Source organism: Centrocercus urophasianus, unplaced genomic scaffold (genome assembly GCF_019232065.1).
Source record: "Centrocercus urophasianus isolate 14NV4802_14NV808 unplaced genomic scaffold, USGS_Curo_1.0 seq_21, whole genome shotgun sequence".
NCBI classification, from domain to species: Eukaryota; Metazoa; Chordata; class Aves; order Galliformes; family Phasianidae; genus Centrocercus; species Centrocercus urophasianus.
In genome coordinates this window covers 9306447-9330319 of record NW_024884767.1, presented here as the reverse complement: position 1 = coordinate 9330319, position 23873 = coordinate 9306447, and the positions used below count along the sequence as shown (strand labels likewise).

General features: G+C 43.8%; 1 protein-coding gene across 1 annotated transcript in view; it reads left to right on the top strand.

Moving 5' to 3' along the window:
- The window catches only part of PSD3 (pleckstrin and Sec7 domain containing 3), a 102780-nt gene extending 80271 nt beyond the window's left edge, over positions 1 to 22509 (top strand). Inside the window, exons 13-16 of the mRNA XM_042822771.1 lie at positions 2318 to 2475; positions 3361 to 3505; positions 6974 to 7117; positions 12966 to 22509. Coding sequence (XP_042678705.1) covers positions 2318 to 2475; positions 3361 to 3505; positions 6974 to 7117; positions 12966 to 13178 — 660 coding nt within the window. The 3' untranslated portion in view covers positions 13179 to 22509. The remainder of the gene's footprint in view (positions 1 to 2317; positions 2476 to 3360; positions 3506 to 6973; positions 7118 to 12965) is intronic.
- The last annotated feature ends 1364 nt before the right edge of the window (positions 22510 to 23873 follow it).

Here is a 23873-nt window from a genome sequence, read left to right as displayed (position 1 = left end):
AGAGTTGAAGGTCTTAAAGGAAGAATTCTGACAGCACATTCACGTCCCTTCAGTTTTCTCTTAGGCTGGCCAACTACTGGTAGACATTTGTGGTATGCTGATGACTGCTTTTGGAGAAGCTGGCAGGGACCCATCTGTCAAGGTAGAGTGCAACCATCTGATCCAGTGGGATTAGCAAGGATCATAATGAAATCTCTCTGTCAGTAAGGAGGGGCTCTGAGTCAGTGCCGCTTCTGGGACTGCCCAAATGTGGAGTTGTTCTGGAACAGATTTAGACACCAGTGAGTTGTGGCCATCGGATTCATCTTACAGAAAGCTGAGAGGAACCAAGCATGGTGGTAGCTGGCACTGTCTCAAAGCAGTAATTTGAGGAAAGCCAGAATATCATGCTCTGAGGTCTAAGTTCATTTCCTGGCTTTGATTTTTTTCTCATTCCCTGGATAGTGGAGCCAGTCATTTCCTCCAGAGCAACCACTAAAGAAATCAACTTTTCTACTTTTGAAGGAGGAGGCTTGCTTCCTTCATCATCAAGATAGAGCTGGGCGAGGTGTTGGCCAGCCTTTTCTAGTTCTTGCCCTTTAGCTAGACACCTTCACACATTTGCCTTGAAGAAGGGGTAGAGAGTGTCCTCAATGGGAGTAGGCAGAGTGTCTCATGATAGGAAGGTCCATCCAGTACTTGCTGGGACTTGGCAGGACCTATAGCCAGGAGGGCAAAGGAGCATTTGCCTTAGCTCTCTGTCAGGCATTGAAAACTCCTTATGTCACAGGTGATTAGCTGAAGACTACCCTTTGGACATAAGCGCAACAGTTCTCTGCCTTTCAGCTCTGTGCTCTTGCCTTGATACAGTTGGAGCTGTTGATTGTGATGGTATTGCTGGTTAGCTGCTTCTTCCCTGGCTTACTGCTGAAGTGTCTAACCGGCAGCAGGTTCTAGGCCTAAACTAGCTGGACTAGCCTGGAAACTGGCAGAGTAGTGGGACGTTTTGCCCTCCCTTCTGGGATATGGTCACCACAGGTGGTGACTGTCTTTCCCTGAAACTCATCCTGGGGAGCCCCAGACAAACCCAGCCTCACTGATGAGAGCACAGATGACCTCAGCAGTTGAAGCTCCTGTCTGTATACCAGCAGGTAAACCATGTAAATTAATCCATTAATTCAAAACGTGCATCTTAAGCAGCTTTTCTCCAAGAGAAGTACCTTGCTGGGTGTTTAAGCTAATGCTGTCCCTTCTGTATGATTTGTGTCCTGTACTCTGTTATCCACTAAACTCCACCTCATAACTCTTGTGTTCAAGTGAAGGGATCAATAGTTATGACACCTGCAGGGAATTACTTTTTTGTTTTGCGGCCATCATACTAGGTCGCTTCAGATGATACTGATTTCTGGTGAAGTCGTAGTCATTGCAAAGGAAAGATGTAGAATCAGTTGCTGGCTGCTTTCCTTGAGAAACATTGTACAAGACTGCTCATGATTAACTTTTCCTTAAAAAGCTTCTGACTTTTCTTATATTCGGGAAGCCATTTGTAGTGGAGTGTGCTTTAAATTGAACTTCTGGCAACGCAATTATTGTGCACTTGCCCAGCTCCTGTTGCTCAGGAGATCAAACACTGCTCCCAGCAGACAAATGCAACACAGAGAAGTTTGACTCACTGTTTTTATTATTTGCTGGGAGTGGTACCGTGTTGCAAACCTGAACAATCCTGTGGTTGCCATTTGCAGATCCTGCTCAGAGAAGGTATTCCCTCCTGTGGGTCATACAGATCTATGCTTCCAAAGGGGTTGTGTAATGTGGTGTAAATAGAACCTGGCCTGTTAACCCCAGGGATTTTTTTTTTTTTTTTTTTTTTTCCTTTATTAAAGACTAAAGATAGATATGGATTGTAGAAAATGTGCAAAGGAACTGTGTGATGGTGCTGGATTCATAAGTCTATTAGTGTGTTGGCAGACCAGCCATTTCTAGGTTTTCTCTCTAGCATCATAGCAAAAGAGAGATGTAAAGAATGTTGCTGTATTTGCTTTGTGGAGACTGGTAGGGTGACTTCTACACTGTTAAGGACAAGTAGAGCTGTGGAAATTGAGAACTCCAGCAGGAATAAGCAGTTGAGTAGTGGAGATGGAGAGCTGGCCGTGAAGGATTCCTGAAGTGAGGACAAATAGTCCACTGCTGATTTGGAACTACTTCTCTTCCTTTTGGAGAGACCACGTACTTTAATAATGCTTTTCATCACTATGCAACAAGGTTTTTCTTTAGATTAAGGGAAAAGGAGTAGCACGTGGAGAAATAAGATGTCATTTTTCCTTGCTAATTTCTGTAGGATGAGTACAAACCAGAAAAGGCTTTGGCGGAGGAAGATCTGAAGAATGCAGTTAGTGTGCATCATGCACTGGCATCCAAGGCAACAGACTATGAGAAGAAACCCAATGTCCTCAAGCTTAAAACAGCAGATTGGAGTGTCCTGCTTTTTCAAGCCCAGTAAGTGCTCTCTTCTGATTTGTGCCAGTAGTTGAGGGAAGAAGGCATTTCTAAAGGAGGGTTAAATTCATGCTTAGACAGGTTAAAGCAGAGGCTTAAAAGGTTCAATCTGTTTATATGATTAGAAATAAGATTAAGTAGTGATATGATTAGAGTGCACAAGTAGTTCATGAGAAAGAAATATCAGGTTTTAAGAGGCTTTTTAATCTAGCTGAGAAAGGCATAACAAGATGCAGCAGCTGGAAGCTGAAGCTGCAGGAAATTCAATTTGGAAACAAGGCACAAACTTTGAACAGTCAGAGTGATTAATCATTTTAACAGATGACCGAAGGCAGTCTTGGATTCTGTCTCCTGATGTCATCAGGACTTAGCCGGATATCTTTCTAGAAGATACACTTCAGTTAGAAACAAAGTTAGTACTTAATACAAGAATAATTTGATTAAGCTCTTCAGGCTGTGATATGCAGACAGAACAGATGACCTTCTTTTGGTTTCTGGCATTGAAAACTGATGCACAGGTTTTTTGCATTAGCCCTTATCTACCAAGATCCATATAGAATCTCCTAGAGATCTTAGGAGATCTTATCTGCAGAACAGATGAAACTTAAGACAAATGTCTGAATCAGGGCGTTGACTGCCTCTGTTCCTTGTTGCACTTGGTTTGGAATAGGAAAAGATGCATGCTAGGGTGAGTTATGGATTTACTCATGAGCTAACCTGTGAATGAGGCACCTAAACTAACCGCTCTCAAAAGACAGAAGACTCAGCAGACTCTAAAACCTGTTCAACTCTTCTTACTCTCACTTTGAAAGTGCCAGTGGAAGGGTAGGAAAGAGGGAGAGGAGGCTGAGTCAACAAGTGCTTGATATGTGTTTTTTCCTCCAGGAGCCAAGAAGAAATGCAGACCTGGATCAACAAGATTAACTGTGTGGCAGCTGTCTTCTCTGCACCACCATTTCCAGCAGCAATTGGTTCCCAGAAGAAGTTCAGTCGGCCACCCCTGCCAGCCACCACAACAAAGCTATCTCAGGTGAGTTGTTGTCTAGAGGGTTGGTAATGGAGATTGTTCTTGACTGGTGGGAGTCTGGAAAGTGGTCCCTAGCTTTGTTTTGCTCCTGTCAACACTAGTATTTCTAGGAAAAATAGAACATCTGCTAGGAAGGTAGATCTGTTTGTTTCCTGATTCAAGATTCTAAGTAGAGAGAACGAAGAATTAAGTTGGCCCAAAGAGGACATTGAAAAAGCGTTTTGCTCCCCAGTCCAAAGGGAAAATCAGAAAACACTACTGAGTGCTGCTCCGTTATTCCCTTTGTCTAAGCTTAGAGGGACAGTTTGAGATACGGTGCTATCTGGAGCCTTTCAGCAAACAGGGAAGTCATGGTTCAAACATGACCTGCGGTTGTTTGACCTCATAGTTGTTTGAATCCCCATCTCTGGAGACAGTGAAGGTCAGGCAGGACAGGATCTGAGCAACCTGGTCTACCTGTAGATAGCCTTGGTCTTTGCAGAAGTGTTGGACTAGGTGGCCTCTAAAAGTCCTTCCCAACTCAAACAATTCTATGATTCTATGAAGGAACATGAATATAATTCCTTTATATTTCTGATGAAAAGAAAGAGTCACTAGTGTAACCAGTACCAGATATGGGATTTTCATCCCATGGATATAGTCCTGCAAAGGACATTTCAAATACCATCAAACTGGTGTTATTTTTATGAGTGTGTTTATTACCACTGATTTCAAAGGAAATAAACATATTTCTGATTATTTGGATTATTGCGATGGTAAAGGGTGAAAGATGATTCATCAGGCAAATATCAATTTTATTTCTCCTCTAATACTTTTCTGGAGGTCCTTATCGGCTGAGGAAGTTCTTTTCATATGTTTGTTAACTGTCACATGAACATCCTTGGTCTTCCCATATGATTATGTAAGCTTTTACATTCTGCAACGACCTGTGTCAGGGAGTTTCATAGCTCTGATACTTCTTGCATGAACAAACATCCCCTGCTTCTTTCAACCTGGCTGTGCCTGATGCTTGCACCTGTAGCTCTGTGTACTTTGATGTGATACATGCCTGCAATTTCTCCTGCATTGGCAGGAACCCACTTCTCATTGCATTGATCAGGTGGCAGAAGGGAGAGATCCCAATCGTTGGTATATAATTTTATGAGTAAGCTGCTATAACTTTTTAAGTCATCTCCTCATGCTGGATTGCTTCTTAAATGCATTTTTGCCATCTTCATAGCCTAGCAACACTCCCTAGAAACCATTATCTCATAATCTGCATTTCTCTAAGGGGGTGTTTTTTATGTCGCCCCTGCTTTTTCCTGCTCTCTGGCAGTAGCCTTTCTTCTTACGATGTGGTGACCGACTTTCCATCTTCTATTCTGGGTTAAAGTTTAAATCATGTCTCATACAGGATAATAATAACTTGTCCTTTTGCTCATGCATACTTTTTTATATATACTATCTGGGGTTTCAATAATTTTCCCCCAGACACACAAAAAAAGCATTTTTACTCATTGTTCTGTGTGATTGTTCCATTTAGCACATTGTTTCCCAGTCTCACTGTTTCTATTTAATCTGGAAAGAGATAAAATAGAACACAGCCCTGTGGTTTGTGTCTTGAAGAAAGGGAGGCACAAAAAGTGGAATAAGATAAGCTGTTTTAGCTAACGGCAGAAGAATGTTAACTGTTCAAAGCAGATAAATTCAAAGACAAGCAGAGGCATATCTGCTTTTATCTGTCAGTGTGGAAAAGCTGCCAGTGGGCTGCTGCTTATTTGGCAGACAAAAAAATATGAATTGTCAAATGCCTCTGGTTGCTGTTTAGGATTCTGTGGGCTGAATCATGATGCACAGTACTTCTTCAAGGGGCCTCTTCCTGGTCAAGCGGAAGATGCAGTGGAAATGTAACATAGCTGAGGGAGGGAGGACGGATATGACAATTTCCATGCAATCATTGTACCAGCTTTGCTTTTAATGTCTGATCTCAGTTAGCTTGGGGGGATGTGACAAAACTGTGTATAAGGGAATGCCAGTGTAGAAAGGATTTAGTAACTTTGTTTTCCTTTTTTCCTGGGGGTGTGAATATATACACAAATACACCAAAGGGCTGCTGCCCTAGAAATTACAATTGCCAAATTAAGAGCTTCTCAAAGACCTTCTGTCATCAGAGTAGAGAACCCGCTGCAATAGGATGTCCCTGAGACCAGTAATTTAGCACAAAGAGTGGTTAGACACTTAAGGAAAGAACAGTGAGTTCATGATAGTTCCTAATAGCAACAGCAATTTCTGGAAGCCAGTAGGGATCAGTTTGAGCCTACCCATGTATAAACCAAGGCAAATTACCCACTTATTTTCTTCTACAGTCTTCTTGGAAAGTAAAAAAGTGAAACACAAGATTAGCTGGGGCTCAGCTATCATCCTATGTAGAAGTTTTTCCCCTTTCTGCACTTTTCTGCAGCTCAAATTATGTGAGCTGAAAGGCTTAGCCCTTGGTTTTACTCATAGTGCATTGCAGGTATGTCTGAGATAGGCTTGAAGCTGCAAGTTGCACATCCACACCACTAGGACACTACTGGCAGCAGTCCTCTCTTCTGAGGCTGGGTAAGCGTCTAGTAACTGAGCTAGGTGTTGCCTGCTGTTATGACTGACTAGATCATTAAGGTCTGCACAGTAGTATCTATATTTTGGATTTACCTAAATCAAACATAGTTTTAAATCCAAGCATAGAGATGGCCAGAAGGCCATGCAGCAGGAGCTGGAAACCTTCTGAGCTGAGGGAAGGTTAGCTGACAGATGGACTGGAGGAAGTGAGTGGGCCTGGGATTATGATAAAGGAAATTAGAAAGGAGAGAGTAGCAGCTCTTCACTCTTTCCAACTGCACAGTGGGATAAGCACTAGTAAGCAGCTTAGTAAAATGAGATACCTTTTTAGGAGAGAGCAGCCCCTCTTCTTCTGGACACATTGCATTGTTCTGAACAAATGAAAGCCACAGACTGGAGAGCATTTGCTAGTGTAGAAACGTAAGGAAGGGCTCTGATGCCATATCCTTTCTGTCCTGGAAAAAACTGCCTATGTATTGCAAAGACCTGAGGCAGGGTCTTTGCTTTTCTCATTCTGCCCTTGGTCCGACTCCATGTAACAGCCTTAATTAATTTGCCAAAAAATGTATTAGAGCAGAAGTGTCATGTTGTCAGTAACGCTCTGCAGCAAGCTGCTTCCGTTGCTCTCAGCAAGGCAAGGGATGACAAGTTTGCTATCTTTCCCAGTGGCATCTGCTCACTGCTGAGTTTTTCTGCAAAGTTGGCCACTTTACTTGGATGCCTTTGAGAATGCCTTTGAGAATGCTGTTGGGGACAGAGCTTTGGGAAAACAGGTCTGATCAATCTAATTAAGATTATTTAAGATAAAGCAAAAGTCCTCTTTTTACTTTTTTTTACTGATTGAATATTTTAGATTCTATAATTTATGTGCCTAATGTGTTTCTGAAGGATGAACAGCTGAAATCCCATGAAGCTAAGCTGAAGCAGATCTCCACTGAACTTGCTGAACATCGCTCCTATCCTCCTGACAAGAAGCTCAAAGGCAAGGAAGTAGATGATTACAAACTGAAGGACCACTATCTGGAATTTGAGGTATGTATGGGAAACTTTATTGCTTTTACTTTTTGTGTATGGATGAGGCTGGTTTCATACTTCTAATATAATCCTGTAGTTCTTCAGTTTTCACCTTATTCCAGTAAGGACGATTTCTTTCTCAACAAAAAAGTCACAGTGGTCCCAGAAGTCTAGATATGGGTCCTCCTTTTGATAAAGACTTCCTGTGACCTTGGCTGTGGGCTTAGCTCCTTATCTGTAAAATGGAAAAATGTGACCCTCTTTGCCTCTTTTTATCTTTTTGAAAACATGACAAGCTTTTTAAGCAGGATCTGTCTTGTGTTGCAAAGCCATGTGCTGTCCAGAGTGATGGAACTGTACTATAGCACTGCATTGATGTCATTGCACATGGTGAGTTTGAGATGTTTTGTTCAAGGCGTGTGGCTGGCCAATTTGCTTTTCTACATTCCACATATCTGAAATGATCTGACCAACAGTCAAATGAGGAAGTGGCTGATAAGCAAAGGGTACACAGTGATGCGAACAAGAGAGACTTCATAATCAATAAAAGAGAACTAAAGCAGAGTCATCTCACATATAGCACATAATTAAAGAAGTGCTCATAGAACAACATTATAAGGAAAGCTTTCATACCCTTCTAGGGCAAGCAGAAGGAATTAGACGTCTGTGCTGTTGCAGGGCTACAGTCTCATTGAGACTGGAGAGATTCAATAGGGTAGTTCGGACAACAGAATGCTGCCATGAATGGATACAGGCTTTTTAGGAAGGACAGGCACAGTGAAAATATCTTTTATGTGATTTTGCTGCTCACTCACACAAAGCTTTGCTGAGAGCTTGTGGATCAGTATTAGCATGTGGAGCAAGACAGGTGGCATTGTATTGCCTGTCTGATAGGGCACTTTCAAAGATCTGCAAGAAGAGTTGTGCTTGCAGGCCCTGGTCCTCCTGCAGAATTTTGACCACCTTATTATCCACTTAAGAGACAGCACAGCAGGGCACAAGCAATCCAGGAGGTTTCTGGAGTGCATCAGCAACAACTTCCTAATGCGGTGATCAAGCAGCAGTCGAGGAGAGACACTTCTCTGGACCTTTTGTCTGAACAAAAAAGAACTCAGGCACATGAACTTTGGGGACAACAGTGGCAGCAAGTTACTATGAGATGTGGACTTCATGATCCTGTAAGAGAAGTTAAAGCAAAGAATAAAATCACAACTGTGAGCTTCAGGTCTGTTCAGTGAACTGCTTGAAAGAATCCTATGGGATACAGCCCTCAGGGGGAGAGTGCTCCAGGAGAGCTGGTCAGTTTTTAAGTAGCACCTCTTCCAAGCTCAGGAATGTTCTGCACTAACAAGGAAGAAACCAAACAAAGGTAGCAGAGGCCTTTGTGAATGTAGAAGCTGCTCCTGAAAATGAAGTACGTGGAGGTGGAAGCTGTAGAAAGTAACAGTGGGAATTTAGAGATACTGTTCAAATATCAAGTTTGTGTTGCTGGTTTTAAGGAAGCCAAAACCTATGAGAAGTTGAATTTGGCAAAATGTAGTAAGGTCAAGAAGAAAGGTTTCTATAGGCACCTTAGCAGCAGAACAGCCAGGGAATGTATGGGTCCTACTTGGAGCTTATAATGGAACAGCAGACTTGGTCACAGAGGACAGAGAAAGGTCAAAGTAGTCAATATCTTCTTTGTCTAGATCTCTATTGGTAAGACCAACCTTCACCCATTGCAAGTCCCTGAGCCTAGTGAATAAATCTGGAGCAAGAAGCCCAGTGAGTAAATCTGGAGCAAGGCAGATTTATGTACTTAGGAAATTATATAAATTGGACACAAGTCTGTGGAATCTGATGAGATTCACCCAAGAGTGGAGTTCTCAGGGAGGTGAATGATGTAAATGGAAGGCCATTCTCAATTACCTTTGAAAAATCATGGTGACTAGGAGAGGTTCCTGAGGACTGGAGGAAAGTTGATGTCATTCCTATTTCAAGAAGAGCAAGAAGGCCCAAAAGACTGGCTGGCCAGATTCTTCTCTATCCAGGAGAGACTGGTAAATTCTCCAGGATACCCCTTCCAAAAAGACTGAAGACAAGAAAGTGACTGGGTGCAATCAGTTTTTGTTTATGAAGGAGAAATCATGCCTGATCACCATCATGTGAAGAGAGAACAGTGGAAATGGTTTATCCTGACTTTAACATAGATGTTGTTGTTACCTTCTTTCATATCCTTAGATAATCTGATAATGAGTATTCTGGGAAAGCGGGCAGTGAGGTGGCTTGGAAGTTGATGGTCAAACATGATCGGTGTTGAACACATCAGTCAGTTGTGCACAGTCAGGCCACACACTTCTCCTCCATGGGGGTGTTTTGCAACTTTCTTTTTGCAAAAGAAAAGTGAGCTATCTGAACATGCAGAATGGGAGCTTTCCACCAGTTTTGTAATTTCCTCACCTTCCCTTCAGAACAGAGTGCTGTCAATGTCGTGCAAGGAACTGGTAGCAGACCTTGCTGCATGAGGTCCCTGCAAAAGGGCAAGAGGCAGGTGAGGAGGTATTTTATAGTCGTCTCTTTCAGGCAGAGCCTGCTGGCTGACTACACCACTGATCTGTGTACAAAGGGCCAGGCTGATACATCCCCAGAAGAATTGCAGAAAGGACCTCTTAGTTCCCAAGGAAGCAACATAGTCCCATTAGGGAGGAAGAAGCCAAATTTATTTTCTTTGGGTCCTTGTAATTTTTCCTCAACTGCCTCAGTTTCCGTCATTCTTATTCCTGATGTAGTTCCTGATACGGGGTTTCCCTGTGAGTTGATGAGACCAAGGAGTTGACTGTTCCTTGTTCAGGGATGTGCCTTCAAGGACTTCTCCCTACCTGGTGTCTTTGCTTCTTGAAACCAAGCAAAGAGCATTTTCTCTTTTCTTGTTGACTGAAGAAGTAGTACTCCAGATTATGATTGTTCAGTATGGCAAATATATGAGCAAGAAATCTTCTGAGTGCTGTTAGATGAGAGGTGAAACTAGGATTTTGATGGATGGCTGCCTTATCTCTTCTTTACATGCATTCAAGCTGCAGAGATAACTACTTTTAATTTTTGTGCCGTATTTTCTTGACAGAATTTTCTAGATTTTTTTTTTTTAAAGGAAATTTCCACCAAATTGAATACTTAGCTTCAAATGTCAGAACATTAATAGAGCAAGTTTGGAGCTGAAGTCTAATGAGAAGCTTCCAGATGCATTGCTTAATTGATATAGAAATAGCAAACACAGTATCCAGCACAAAATGGCCACTGATGAAAGTGCAAGGCAGAAACTAGTCCTTGTCTCCTAGTGTTGTTTAGTGCACCACCAAAAAGCAGAATTCCATATGGTGGTAATATCTCCCTCACCCTTGATGAATATTATACTGATACTAGCCTTAGAGCACTTTATTGGCTTCTTTTTTTGCACCGATGTCCCATGTATTTCACGATGAATCATCCATCAGCCCAGTGCATTGTCTGAATTCTGCTTGCTGTTTCTACATTTCCTTTTATATTGTATGACACATCTTATCTGCTTAATGTGTTTGTCTTTCGCATTGTGGAGCTGGAGCTCCAAATATGGAATTTATAAGAATGCCTTTTCTTAATTTACTTTTTAGGTATATTCTGCCTATTAGGTCTTGTTTATTCAGAGGGCTTTCTGGAAACACTGTCACATTCTCTCATGTTTTGTTCTTTATTATTCTGCTCTTCACAGTAGTTATCAAGCTTTTAGTCTTTCTGCCCTCAAATAGGTATTATTACCTGAACTTTTATTATGAATTAGAAGAATTTTCACTAAATGCTTTTTCCTTTGTCAGGAACATAACAATTTGGCAACTGTTTTCAATGAAAATGCTTACACCCTCCTTCTCTGGCCCACAGCCCACTGAGGTCATCTTGATTACAATGCTTGCTTACAACCTTAGTGGTTTTATCAGGGTCAGGCTGTTGAACAAATGCCAAAAAATGGGTTGATCAGCACCTCCTGCCACAGCTAATGTGTTAGAGGCCTTGCAGTGACCTTTCCTTAATCTACCTTCTTTTTGTTGGTTGCCAAGGTGTTCTGTGCAGAAAGATGTTGTCACAACAGAACAAAAGCTTCACTTCAGATGAGAATCCAGAGCAAGCAGGAATGGTTCGTGATAAAGCGAACCTCTTCCATACAAAAAATGCAAGTGTTTGGACAGAGAGCAGCTTTTATTGTTCTTGTGAGTTGTCCTGTCTGGGGAATGTGCCCTGCTGCTCTCTCATCTACTCATTCTTAAAGTGTGACATCTTCTCAAGGGCTCAAAGGTAGCCAAACTGGTAGAGTCTGAGCTTAGATGGGCTTGGCTTTGATTTCTGCCCCTTGGGCTAAAGCCAGAAAAGCAGGACCCACTGATGGGAATGGAGGGTTGCAAGGGACAGTTGTAGCCGTACAGGTAAGGATTTTTGTTGTCCCTTAGTTCATTTTGCCACACTCTATATCCATTTATTTCAAGCTTACGACCCATTACAAGTGGTGTCCCCCAAGGGTCGGTACTGGGGCCCATCTTGTTTAATATTTTAATTGATGATAGTTGAAGGGATGAGTGTAGATGAAGGGATTGAGTGTACCCTCAGCAAGTTTGCAGATGGCACCAAGTTGGGAGATAGTGTTGATCTGCCTGAGGGTAAGGAGGCCCTTCAGAGGGATCTAGATAAGCTGGATCGCTGGGCTCAGGTGAATGAGATGAGGTTCAAAAAAGCCAAGTGCCCAGTCCTGCACTTTGGCCACAACAACCCCATGCAGCACTACAGACTTGGGGATGAGTGGCTGGATGAGTGTGAAGAGAAAATGGACCTGGGGGTGTTGGTTGATGCTCGGCTGAACATGAGCCAACAGTGTGTTCAGGTAGCCAAGAGGGCCAACGGCATCCTGGCCTGCATTAGAAATAGTGTGGCCAGCAGGAGCAGGGAGGTGAGCATCCCCTGTAATCAGCACTGGTGAGGCCGCACCTCGAGTACTGTGTTCAGTTTTGGGCCCCTCACTACAAGAAAGACTTCGAGGCCCTGGAGCGTGTCCAGAGAAGGGCAACGAAACTGGTGAGGGGTCTGGAGCACAAGTTTTATGAGGAGCGGCTGAGGGAGCTGGGATTGTTCAGTCTGGAGGAGGCTCAGGGGAGACATCACTGCTCTCTACAACCTCCTGAAGGGAGGCTGTGATGAGGAGGGATTTGGCCTCTTGTCCCAGGCAACAAACAGGATCCGAGGAGATGGCCACAAGTTGTACCAGAGGAGGTTTAGGTTGGACATAAAGAAGAACTTTTTCTCTCAGAGAGTGGTCAGGCACTGGAATGGCTGCCCAGGGAGGTGGTGGAGTTGCCGTCCTGGCAATGTTCAAGAGGCGCCTGGATGAGGAGCTGCAAGATATGGCTTAGTGCTTGTGGTAGCAGTGGTAATGAAAAGATGGTTGGACTTAGGTGATCTTGTAGGTCGTTTCCAACCTTGTGATTCTATGATCCTATGTTTTCTGTGAGCACACAGTGTCTCAATATATATGAGGTGACTCCGTGTGGCTAAGGTCAGAAAGCTCCTTCTTGGTGTTGTTACTCAGAAATAACCACGCATTCTAGCTAGCTGAGAGCCACCATTCAGGTTGGAATTTGTATGCTGCAGAACTGAGTGTTTTAAATTGCGCATTTCCTTGAGCACAGCCTGACCGAAATCCTTTTTGCACAGTGCAATTTACATTAGTCACCATTGTTCATATCCATATTAGACTCCTTACTTTCAACATCACTTGAAACTTGAAGCTATTACGTCATCTAGATAATCTTTCAAATGTTTCTGCAGAATTTGTCGTAGACTGATTCAGCCCTTTCTTTTCATTTCCCAGAAAAATCGCTATGAGATTTACATTGGCCTCCTGAAAGAAGGGGTGAAGGAGCTGCTGAGTGGAGGAGAGAACGATGCGTCAGGACTGAAGAAATCCCACTCGAGTACGTCGCTCAATCAGGAGTCTCCAGTTAGTGCCAAGGTGAAACGCAATGTCTCAGAGAGGAAGGACTACAGGCCAGAAACACCCAGCATTAAGCAGAAGGTCACTTAGGGTGGAAATGACAACTAGGGTAACAGCCATGCAGCAAAGTACCGGTGGTCAAATTTTTTCCAGCTCAAAATCTGTCATACATAAAAATAAGTGCATCTGCCTGAATGGGGTGTTAGTGACATTTTCTATTGTATATTTTGCTGTTTCTGTGCAGACTGTGGGAGATGTCTTTGCTCCTGCTTTGCTTTGCTCTGTTATTTTATCATTTAGCAATTGAAGCATTGGGACATTTTGTGTTCTGTTACTAAAGGAGCTGGGGGAAGGGGAGAGCGCTGTCACGTATATTCTGTCTCTTCCCCATTTATCTCCTCCCATCGGCATGTGGCTTTCATCTCTCAAGTCACTTGTCACTTTATTTACATGGTGGGTGGGAAAAATAACTGGACAAATGCTGCAGCATTGTGAATATGAGCGGTAGCTGTGAGAAATTTGTACAAACAGGCAGCTGCAGAGGGCTGGATAGAGTCTAGAACAATGGGAACAGTGGTTTCCTGACAATGCAGAGCATGTTGGTACTGGTAATTAGCAATGGGTGCTGTAGTAAATAGCCACTCTTGCTTGTTGTTATTGAATTGACCCTGGACCCAAGAACGCAAAGGACTGCAACCTGGCAATCTCTTGCAATGCTGGGATGACAGCACTGGAATCACTTGTTTGCTTCTTTCCAAGCAAAAAGTCTTCTCCTGAGTTAGCAGGGTGGAACGTGTCCAAACCTGTGCTGTCTCTGTGGTCAGGGAGATGAGGAATTACCAAGTTGGAATGAGCCACTGGGTTGCATATGTGTTCTAAAGACAAAGGGCCTCTGTGTAGTTTTTAACTATACACTCTCACTTAGCTGCTATATAGAGCCTTATGATACATTGCCTCCTGATGCTCCACTTTCCAGGAGTTTTCTTGTTGGTACGTGCAGATGCATGCAATTTCTCTGATAGTTACAGAGTACTTTGCTTTTTCTCTTCAGGAAATGATTGTCCCCACCTGTTCATTTTTCTGCTTTAGCTGATATGCAGGTGGAAGAGGCTTGGGCCTACTGGAGAATGGCACTGACCTTTTCTCACTTGCAGCCAGGATTTGATGCAATCCTGGTTACTCTGCGCTGGAGGCTGGCACAAGGCAGCCTGACTGACACATCCTACCCTTCACCTGCCAGTTGCCAGCTCACCTTGCAGTTCCAGCACATCCTGCTTCAGACTTTTGGAAGAAAGTAGAGGGTGGGGAGAGGCTGCCATGGGTAGAGCTTTCCATACTTCCAGACCCTGTTTGCCCCACAGATCCTTGCAGTATTCGGCAGTCTTGAGTGCAGAAATGTTGCACAAATCATTTGTCTACTTCCCAGTGCCTCTTGCCTTATGGAAGCAAGAGCATTGGCTTGCCTGGTACTGTACACTCCCAGTTTTAATCTCTGATGTGATACTGTCTTGCTGGGTGAGCTCAGACAAGTCTCTCCCTTTTCACCTTACCCTTGCCACATACAGAATAGTGTAACCATTCTGGCCCTTTTCACAGAGCATTCTGAGAGGCAAGGTTGAGGCCAGCTGAGAAATGTTGATTGCTAGTATTTTTGTTATACCTGGCACAGGGCAGCTGTCCTGATGGATGTGTAACGTATAGAGAAACGTCAAGATCAATACAAGGACTATTTAGAAATGTGATGGTATTTAAAGCCCAAATAATGTAGGGTCACACATCAAGAAAAATCACTGTCTGATTGGATGTGCACTCTGCCAGGCTTCCCAAAGTGCCCAAGTCAATTAGTCTAGTTTGTTGAACTGCTGGTTCCATGGACAGAGAAGGGAGCAATCAAAGATAGAAGGACCTTTAACAGGTGCCACTTGACTTGCCTCCCCCACTGAGAACCACCATGCTTTCCCAGTGTGCTCACTGTTGGCTGTAACCAAGATGACACGCTCTCAGATCGTCAGTCCCTGCAGTTGCAGCCTGGCAGCGAAACCAGATGGGACTGATTCCATGTGTGATGTTGCATTTGCATGACACATATAATGTGCACATTTGGAGTTTGCCAGAGAGTGTGGTTGCTTCGTCCAAGGAATCGGCAGGTCAGCTCCTAGCCCTGGCAATGTCTGTAAATACTGCAGTCCTGAATAGAAACTGTCAGCGCTTGTTTAGTGCTATAGCTATAGAAGTTCTGTGTGATTATTGTGGAGCATGTGTTCAGCCCTATTACTCAAGAAAGATGCTTTCTTTCACTGGAGCCAGGGGGACAGAGTGCAGCGTACTGCACTGGGAGACTCACTGTGTGATAGCGCTTATTGGAGGGGATTGTTTGAATTAATCGTATCTGGTAGGTAAAGAGCTCCAGGGGGGGTGGAAACAAAACCAGGAGGAGATCCCTGCAGCTGTTCGTCATACTCTGGTGGTTTAAAACAAACAGTGGAGAGGGAGGTTATGCTGAGATGGAAAAAAGACATATGGTTGATGCTGAATGCATATTTGAGAAGAAAACTTGCCCAGCTGTAGATAGTGGCATTTCATAGAAAGTGTGCAACAGAAATAGAAAAAGGGCTCAGGTTTGTAAATGGACCCTGCTTGACTTTCAGAGCGGAGTTGTCTGTGTGAGCTTTTCAAATGCAGCCTGGAATATGCACAACAAACCTCTTGTGAATACAGAGTACATAGCCTTAAAAGGTGAAGAGGCAACATTTAAATTTTTTTCTCACCTTTTAAGATGTTCTGGATGCTGTAGGCTGCAGTTAAATTGCTGAGCTCAAAAAGAAATGATTCCCATAAAATGCATTTCCCAGCTTTGACAGAGAAACTGCTTAATTCCTTTTCAAAGTTGTTGCAAAGGAGATGATTTGAAGTAACAAGAAAGTCAAAAAGTGAACTGCAAAAATGTTTTTTTTTTTCAGTTTTTATTATTTATTCTCCATTTCCAGGTACACTTGCAAATGGATTAGGGTGTAAGCGTTAAGTCTCATCTGTGCTTAGTAAATGCAGTTTTTCACTATATTTTTTAGTGATTAAAAATCTGTTGAGCTTGGAGCACTCTTGGTGAGATTGTTGAGGCGTGCAGATTAGTTTACTGAGAATTTGTCAGGTTCTGCTTCAGTTTTAATTAATGTCATTTTGCTCCATTGCTTTACAAATTCTAGGCATCCCAGGCAGCCAAGTGAAAATGCACATTTCAGAGGCCAAGAGAAAAAGGAGATGCTGTCGTGAAAGCCTAAGCCTCCTGGACTCCCTTAGGAACAGGACCATCTACTAAGCAGTACTGTCAGTTGCTTGCTTTTTTTTTTCCCCAATGCTACTGTAGAGGATGGACACATGCTCTCAGGGGGCATCAGTGGTGCATGTTGTTGGGTGGTACCACGGGGAGCCTGACTGGATGGCTTTGCATGGTATCAGTACCGGCCTCTCTTTGTTGAATGTTTGACCTCCGTGACTCAGGAACTCTGTTGTAATGTGCAAGAGTATACTGCTGAGTTCCAACATTCCCCTGCATGCCTGGCTGTCCCCACCTGATCTCAGTATGGATTTCTGGGGACGTTCAGTGTGAGCTGGAGTTAAATGGGGCTTGTTTTGGGCCCTGTTCAGCACAGGTGGAGCTGTGTCTAGATGCTCAATGTTAAGACATTGCAGCACTGGCTCCTTCAACTGCAACTGACAGACCACCACCAGTGTGTGCAAGTGTACAGCCCCTAAGGCAGCCTTTGCGTTGGTGCCTGCAGGGAGGCATCGTTCTTCCTTGCCATCCTCCCTGCTGCAGCATGCCGCCTGGAAACCGTCACTCAGGCAAAGCCCCTGCCCACGTCTTGAGAGGGGGATGTGGAGAAGGGAGCAGGATTGGGCCAGCATCCTTCTCTGAAGCACTGCTGGCTGCTCACGTATGTGGGTTCCTCTCCTGGCTGACGAAGGAGAGGCAGGAAGGTTTGGACTGTGTCCGGACATGACAGGAGAGAGGGGAGGGAGGGAAGACATTTTTGTGCTTCTCCCTCCTCTCCTGCAACCAAAGGTGAGATACTCCCCCAGAGCCAAAATTGTGCTCTCCTTTGTAAGGCAGCAGGATGCTGAGGTTTTTGTCAGCAGTGATGTGAAAGAAAATCTCTGGGCTGGCTTGTATGCATCTTGCAGATAAATCACACATGGACCAGTGAACATGACTGCAGCTTTTTAATCCAGTATTTATGTTGTGTCTTTAATTGATGTAGAGAGATAAGTCAGCCAGCAGGGTGATTAATGTAGCAGAGCTGTGGGGGAACACTGTTCAGCTGTGACGCCAACTCAGACACTTTTTCATCTACAGCCAGCCACTTGTAAATGGTTACCAGAAGCTTTCTAAGGGCTGTAACAGCTCATCCCTTAAGCGCTTTCTCCTTGATCCTGCCCACTCCAAGGGTGCTGCCTGTCCAAGTTTACAGCTCTTCTGGAGCTCAATGTGCAGCAGAGTGCTGCTTTGAGCAGGAATTTGAGCTAGCTGGCCTCCAGAGGCCCCTCATGACCTGGATCATATGGTGCATTCCTGTATTGAGGCTGGTTGTCCATCTGGCTTGAAACAACCAAACTTTTGGCTCACTCCAATGGGACTGGACACCCAGTTGATGAGAGTAGTCACTTTGGTGAGTAGGTGTCTGTGGCAGTGGAGAAAGTCAGTTGCAGCAGGGTTATCATTGCATTTCTGCAGTGTGCTTCTCAAAAGTGGGTAAGGCTTTTTTTTGCAGACAACTTGTAGCTTACAGTGTCTGCATTTTCCATTGCTAAATCAATTTTGGCCTTATCACAGTTAGTCTGACAGCTCCTCCTCCTTTTCTGTCAAGCTGCTCCTGTCTGTCATCTTAGCACCTCAGCTGCTTCTGTGTAACAGGTCTCTTCCCTTCCATGCTTGCAGAAATGTGGAAAATTTGAGTGTCCCATCTTGCCTGGAGAAAACCTGCTCTGAAGCAGTGCTGCATCAAATAGATAACCCTTTAAGCAGCTTTCCCATTCTGCTCATTTGTAGCCTGTATTCCCCAGCTACATTTATAGCTGGAAGGTGCGAGACATGAGTTTCAGACTCCTGTATTCCTCTTGTGTTGTGCTGCATGGATGCAAGGTTCCCCTCCCACACTTAGACCAGACACTTGTGATGTTCCTAGTCACCTCTCTACAGATCTCAGAGGCAGAGGCAGTCTTCTGTGGGGAAACTGACATGCTCTTTTGCAAGGATTTGGGTACTTTCCCAAATTCCAGGTCATAAATTTCAGGGAGCTGTGTGGGGAAAAAAAGAAAGAACAAAAGGCATCATTTTCAATCCGTGTCCCCAAGCACAGTGAGACAATGTCCAGAAATACCATCTGCTTTTGCAGAGGCAAAGGCAGTATAAACACCTTATCCCCAGCAATCTTCTAGGTGGCTGCCTGTTGGAACTTTACTCAGTGTGGATCTCCTGAAACTCTGGGGTGCCACATTTTCTCTGAAATGGCTGTTCTGAAGTCCACATTTCACCAGTATTCCTAGAGCGTTACTGAAGCTGCTCAGCATGTGCTTCTGGTGTCAGCCGCCTGGGCTGCCACAAAGGGCAAGCTGAGGTGGTTGTGTCAGAAATGTCTTCGAAAGAAGTGATCTCTGGCTTATGCTTTATACAGAGTATTATTTATAGCGTATATTTGTGCAGTTTGCCTTCTCCTCTCTGAGCTCTCCCAGCAGCATAGGTATGGCTTATGAACTGCTTCACCTGAGGTTTCTGAGCATTTGCTCCAGAAAGAAGAGGTTTGTCAACCTCCAGAGAAACTGTATTTCCCAAGCTACGGACCAGTACATGGGATCATTTCCAATATGGCTGATGTAACTGAAGGCATTCAGAAAGCCAGTGCCACCCTCCATGGCTCTTCACTTCCTGGATCCTGGGGCACACTGTGCTCCAGTATTGCCTTTAGTGCTGGGGAAAATTAGAGATGCTGGCTTCCTTTTCCACATACACTGCACTGCTTGGGAAACTGCCCTCAGTTTCTGTTACCAGCTGGTTCTCTCCCTCGTGACTGCAGCAACCTTATCCTGGGGTGTCACGGCTTCATTGGGAAGAGGCTACTTTAAATATGAGTTGGGAGGAGAGGTTGCCCTGGAGAGATGTGTCTGGAAGCCCTCTGTGAACGTCAGCTCTCTGTTGGCAGTACCCAGCTCAACAGTGAAAGGCCAGCTTGGCCCTGCCTGCAAGTAGGTACCTTCATTCACTTTGTTAGCTGCATTTAAGCTCTATGTGAATTATTAGATCACTTTCCTTAACAAGTCCAAGTTACAGCTTTCCTAGAGGCTGCACTGTTGACCTGACTTTGCTGCTGTGGTCAAAAGGAGCAAATGTAAGCCAGCACAAAGTGTTTCTGTCATTCCCTTTGAGTAATGAAGTGTTCTGTAAAAGTTATAAATTGTTAAACAATAAGGGACCTACCATGGCATCTGCTGTTAAAGCTGTGCCAGGAATCAGCTGGAGTACGTGCCTAAGGTGTATTTAGCCTGAGGAAAAAGTACAGTACTTGGCAATGCATGGTTTAGAAATGCCACAAATTACAGCCGCACAGCTTTTCTCTGACATTATCCTTTGCAACTAGCAGCCACTTTGTAGCAGTGGTCCTGTCTGTAATTCACCTAAACTAGACCAGCACAGCAAGATGCATTTTGCTCAAGCAGACAAAATTTCAGCTTTGCCTTGGGCAATGTGAATATCCTTGTTTAACCACTTAGCAGCTAGCCACCTGCTATGGAGACATGTTGGACACAAAGTCCTTTGTCTTCCCAGAGCCTCTTGCTGGGAAAAGGGTGATCTGTGGTTCCCAGTCTGTGCTGCTTCACAAGCAAGGCACATGCTATTGACAGTAGAAGTCTTAAGTCACTTACACACTTAGGAATACTTGGTGCTCAGTGCTGTGAAGTTCTGAAAAATTATGGGATGAGAACGATGTTGGATTTTTGTTTTTATTTTATTTTTTCATGTGTACATATTCGTGACAACTGTCCTCTTACTTCAGGCTAGAAGAACAAAGTTTTTTGGCAGTTTGAAAACTTTAAAATCAATACTTTCTGTGTGAGGTACAATCTGAGGCTTACAGTATTGGTGAATGTGTTTAAGTGATGCCTATAGATGTGTGTATGTGTTCCATAGGTATAGTATGGCTTCTGTGACTCAACACTCCAGAGCCTGCTGTTCTTTTCTGAGGCTTATTTTGGTCAAAGCACTTAAGAAGCTGCACACTTTGTTAGGGTGCTTGTTCTAATTGTTCTCAAAATAAGTTAAAGAGTCATCAGAGCTTTTGCAGAGTTAGGCTATCCCTTGAGCTGTGCCTCAGTCTCTGTTGTGTTGCCCACCAGGGGCTGTGTGTAGCTGAAAGCAAAGGCATATATCTGAGAGTCTAAGCAAGGATCACGGGGTTCTATTTTCTGCTAGCTCAACACTGGGTTATCTCCCCATTTCTGTTAGCAGATGCCTGTACCATGAGCATCAATGCCTACTTCTGAAAATCACACTCTGAAGATCAAATGTACAGCTTTACTTCTGAAATTGTTGACCTCTCTCTGTGAAAATTCAACAAAAGGGCGTCATGTCCAAAACTGTGTCCAAGCAGGACAGGTGCCTGTGATGTCTCCTGCAGACAGAATCACGCAGTAGTAGTGAGGGTTTCTTTCTGCAATTATACAGATTTCAAGAAGAGTGTTTGTTTCATCAGTGGGGAGAAGAAGACCAACAGGAGTGAAATATCACTATAAGGCTTCTTGTTTGACTCCCAAAGGTTTCCCTTGTGAGATCTAAACAAGTTGTTAAAAGGTTGCTGGGCTAAGTGAAGGCATAAGGAAGGATTTTCTAGTGGATTTTCCAATTTGCTCTAGCTGGTGCAATGTTAGGACTATCTGCATTATTCTAGGAAAGAAGGAGCAAAGCCAGAGGGTAGGATTCTTACCTGGAGTCATAAAAATCTTATCAGATGTTATAGTGTTAGCTCGAAGTACTCGAGTACTCGTGAAGTCATGGCTGTATGCTTAATTGGACCATGGCCAGTCTTGCAAGACTAAGATGCAAGTTGACTGCAGCGGAGCGTGAAATTAAGAGGGACATCCTCATCATCTTCCTTTGGATCAGTTGTGATCCTTTTCAGGCAACAAGCTCTCCCTTGGGTTACCTGCCTCCCTTGGTGATGCAGTGAGTAGATGAGTTCAGAGTTGTAGTAGAAATTGGCACTTGTTCTCAGCCTGAGAAGATGCAGTTCAGAAATTAACAGTTGCTATGGTGTAGTGCCCCTGTGGGAACAATAACCCTCAGCAGCAGTAGTGCAAAGACCATCTTGCACATGCATGTGTGCACACTGCCCATCTCCTTTGTGCAGACCTAACTTTACTGGGCCAAACAGCAGTCCTTGCAAGATCTTTCCTCTTGGTGGCCTCCTGTCCCTTTTGCCAAGTGTAGGAGCCTTCTTTCTCACACTGTTCATCTCACTTTACTCTTATCACTGACTCAGTGGAGTTTCTTCATACGACACACTAGAGACGCAGTCCCAGTCTCACTGCTCTGTGGTACTTCTTGGCTCTGCTGTGAGGTGACATTGAGGTAATCGCTCTATCTTTTCCAGCAGCGTGAAATTTGCTGCTCTGACTCTGACTGGTGTGGTCAGGCTTGAGGCTATCTTACCGGGGCACTCCTTCCTGTCCCTGGGTGTGTTCATTGCCAGAAAAGCACGTTCTTCGTTGGTCGTCAGAGTCAGACTTCAATCAAATCCTGGTTCATGGGAGACATTTCCACGTGCTGCTGGTGTCCACGAGGACTCAAACATGTGCTTGCTTACACAGAGATGGTTTCCTGAAGCAGAGTTGTCACTCTTTTCTACAGGTACCACAGGATGCCCTCCTTTATTCTGCTTCATGTAACTGGTACTAGAATGATCATTTCCTGATAAATGAAGGCACTTAATCAGTCCTCTTCTCCGCGGAGGAAGGACTTTTGGGGATATTGTTATATCATTTGAAATAATATTTTGGAATTTAAGTTTACATTGCTTTATTTTTCACTTGAGGTGACTGTATATAAATATTTTCCTCTATTTTATCATTGCTGATAAAGTAAGCCTACGGTATACAGACAAATAATTTGCCTTTGATGTATTGAAACTGTGAGATATAAAGTAGAATTCTCTCTTGTGTCCATGTTCCTGACTATTACTCTGTTCCTCTGTGTTTTTATAAGCTGGAATAAGTGTTGCTTACGGGCAACAGAGAGCCTGCAAGCTTCTCAATAATTTTTATGTAATTGAACTCAAGCAACCCTAGTGAAGGATCTCACATATGTATAATGATATATGTATATGTACAAACTTTAGAAAGAAATAAACCAAATGTATTTCATCTTCTGCAATTGAATGGTTTCTTTTGGAGCCCTTACCTTTCCTTCGTATGCATGGGAACATGAAGGTGGTATTGGGGACTTGTAGCAACCGCTAGCTGGGCAGATCTGCTCGGGGAAAATGTGCATCCACCAGCTTGTACAGCTGTTCCCCAGAGCACCCTGCTCTCCTCTGGCAGTCAGCAGACTCCAAGTTTCCAGAGCTGGAGAGTGTGTGTACTGTGTACCTTACAGAAACACAGTCTGGACCAGCATGCCTTGGCATGGCAGAATGCATTATGGCCCTACAAGATGTACAGCAAACACTCTCTATCACAGGAATCTTGAGGAGACGTGGTTGGGGCCAGCAGTAGGGCACGTGCACTAGTCCTCAGTGAGGACAGCTGGAGTATCTCTCTTTGTACCTCTGCAACAGGTTGCCTTATGTATGGGCTGTTACAGAATGTATAAGCTATGAAGTTACCTCCACTTAGCTGTGAAAAGACAGGAAGAGAAATAAGTGATTAAAGATGGGTTTGCAAGCAGATGGATTGGTAGAGGGAGGCTGCAGTGATCACCTGTTCAAAAATGACCTCAACCATTTTACAGAACACTTTGCTTGAGATTTGCTTGGGTTGGAAATTGCTGATGGTCTAGTGAATGGAAGGAAACAAGACCCGTGACAGAAAAGCAGGACACTAAAGAAAAAGAAGGAATGCAGAAATATAGGTGAGAGTGGGTTCACCAGAGTGAAGGAGACTGCATAATGCATAGAAAGCAATTTTGTGTTTCCTGTTCTTGCACTGGATGTGGCTCATTGTGGGAGCGGAGGAGACTGATGAACAGGTAACAGGACACCTTCAATAGCAGGTTGGGCACAGAGAACCTTCACAACAGGCCTGTTGAGGTTTTGTTTGGAAACGGTGGTAAGGAAGGTATTTTTTCTTACCAAGATCTCTGTAAATGACCATCCTGAGATAAGTTGGTTTTTTTTCCCTCCTAGAAACTTGGCACATTAGATGAATGCAAGACTTTGAGGTAGTTACGCTCTTTTCATATTATGCTATGGAATATCAGACTTTTTCTTTGCTGTTCCTGTATTTCCTATCCTGGTTACTTTGGATACTTCAAAGCTCTGAGAGTTTCTGGTCCTAATACATGTTCATGGGTTACTATGTCTTCTAAGAAAGGGCTATAGAATTGATAGTGGAGTGGGAGTTATACTTAGGAAGATGTATTAAATGCCTCCTCTAATGTCCAAATGAATGTTTGACTGTTTGTTAAAGGTAATGCCAGTGCTAATCACTACATCTTTTTCTATTTTGTCTTCCTAACTGACGAAGTCAACTCTGAGCACATTCTCTTTATTCTTTGTTGTCCATTTTCAGTTTACATTT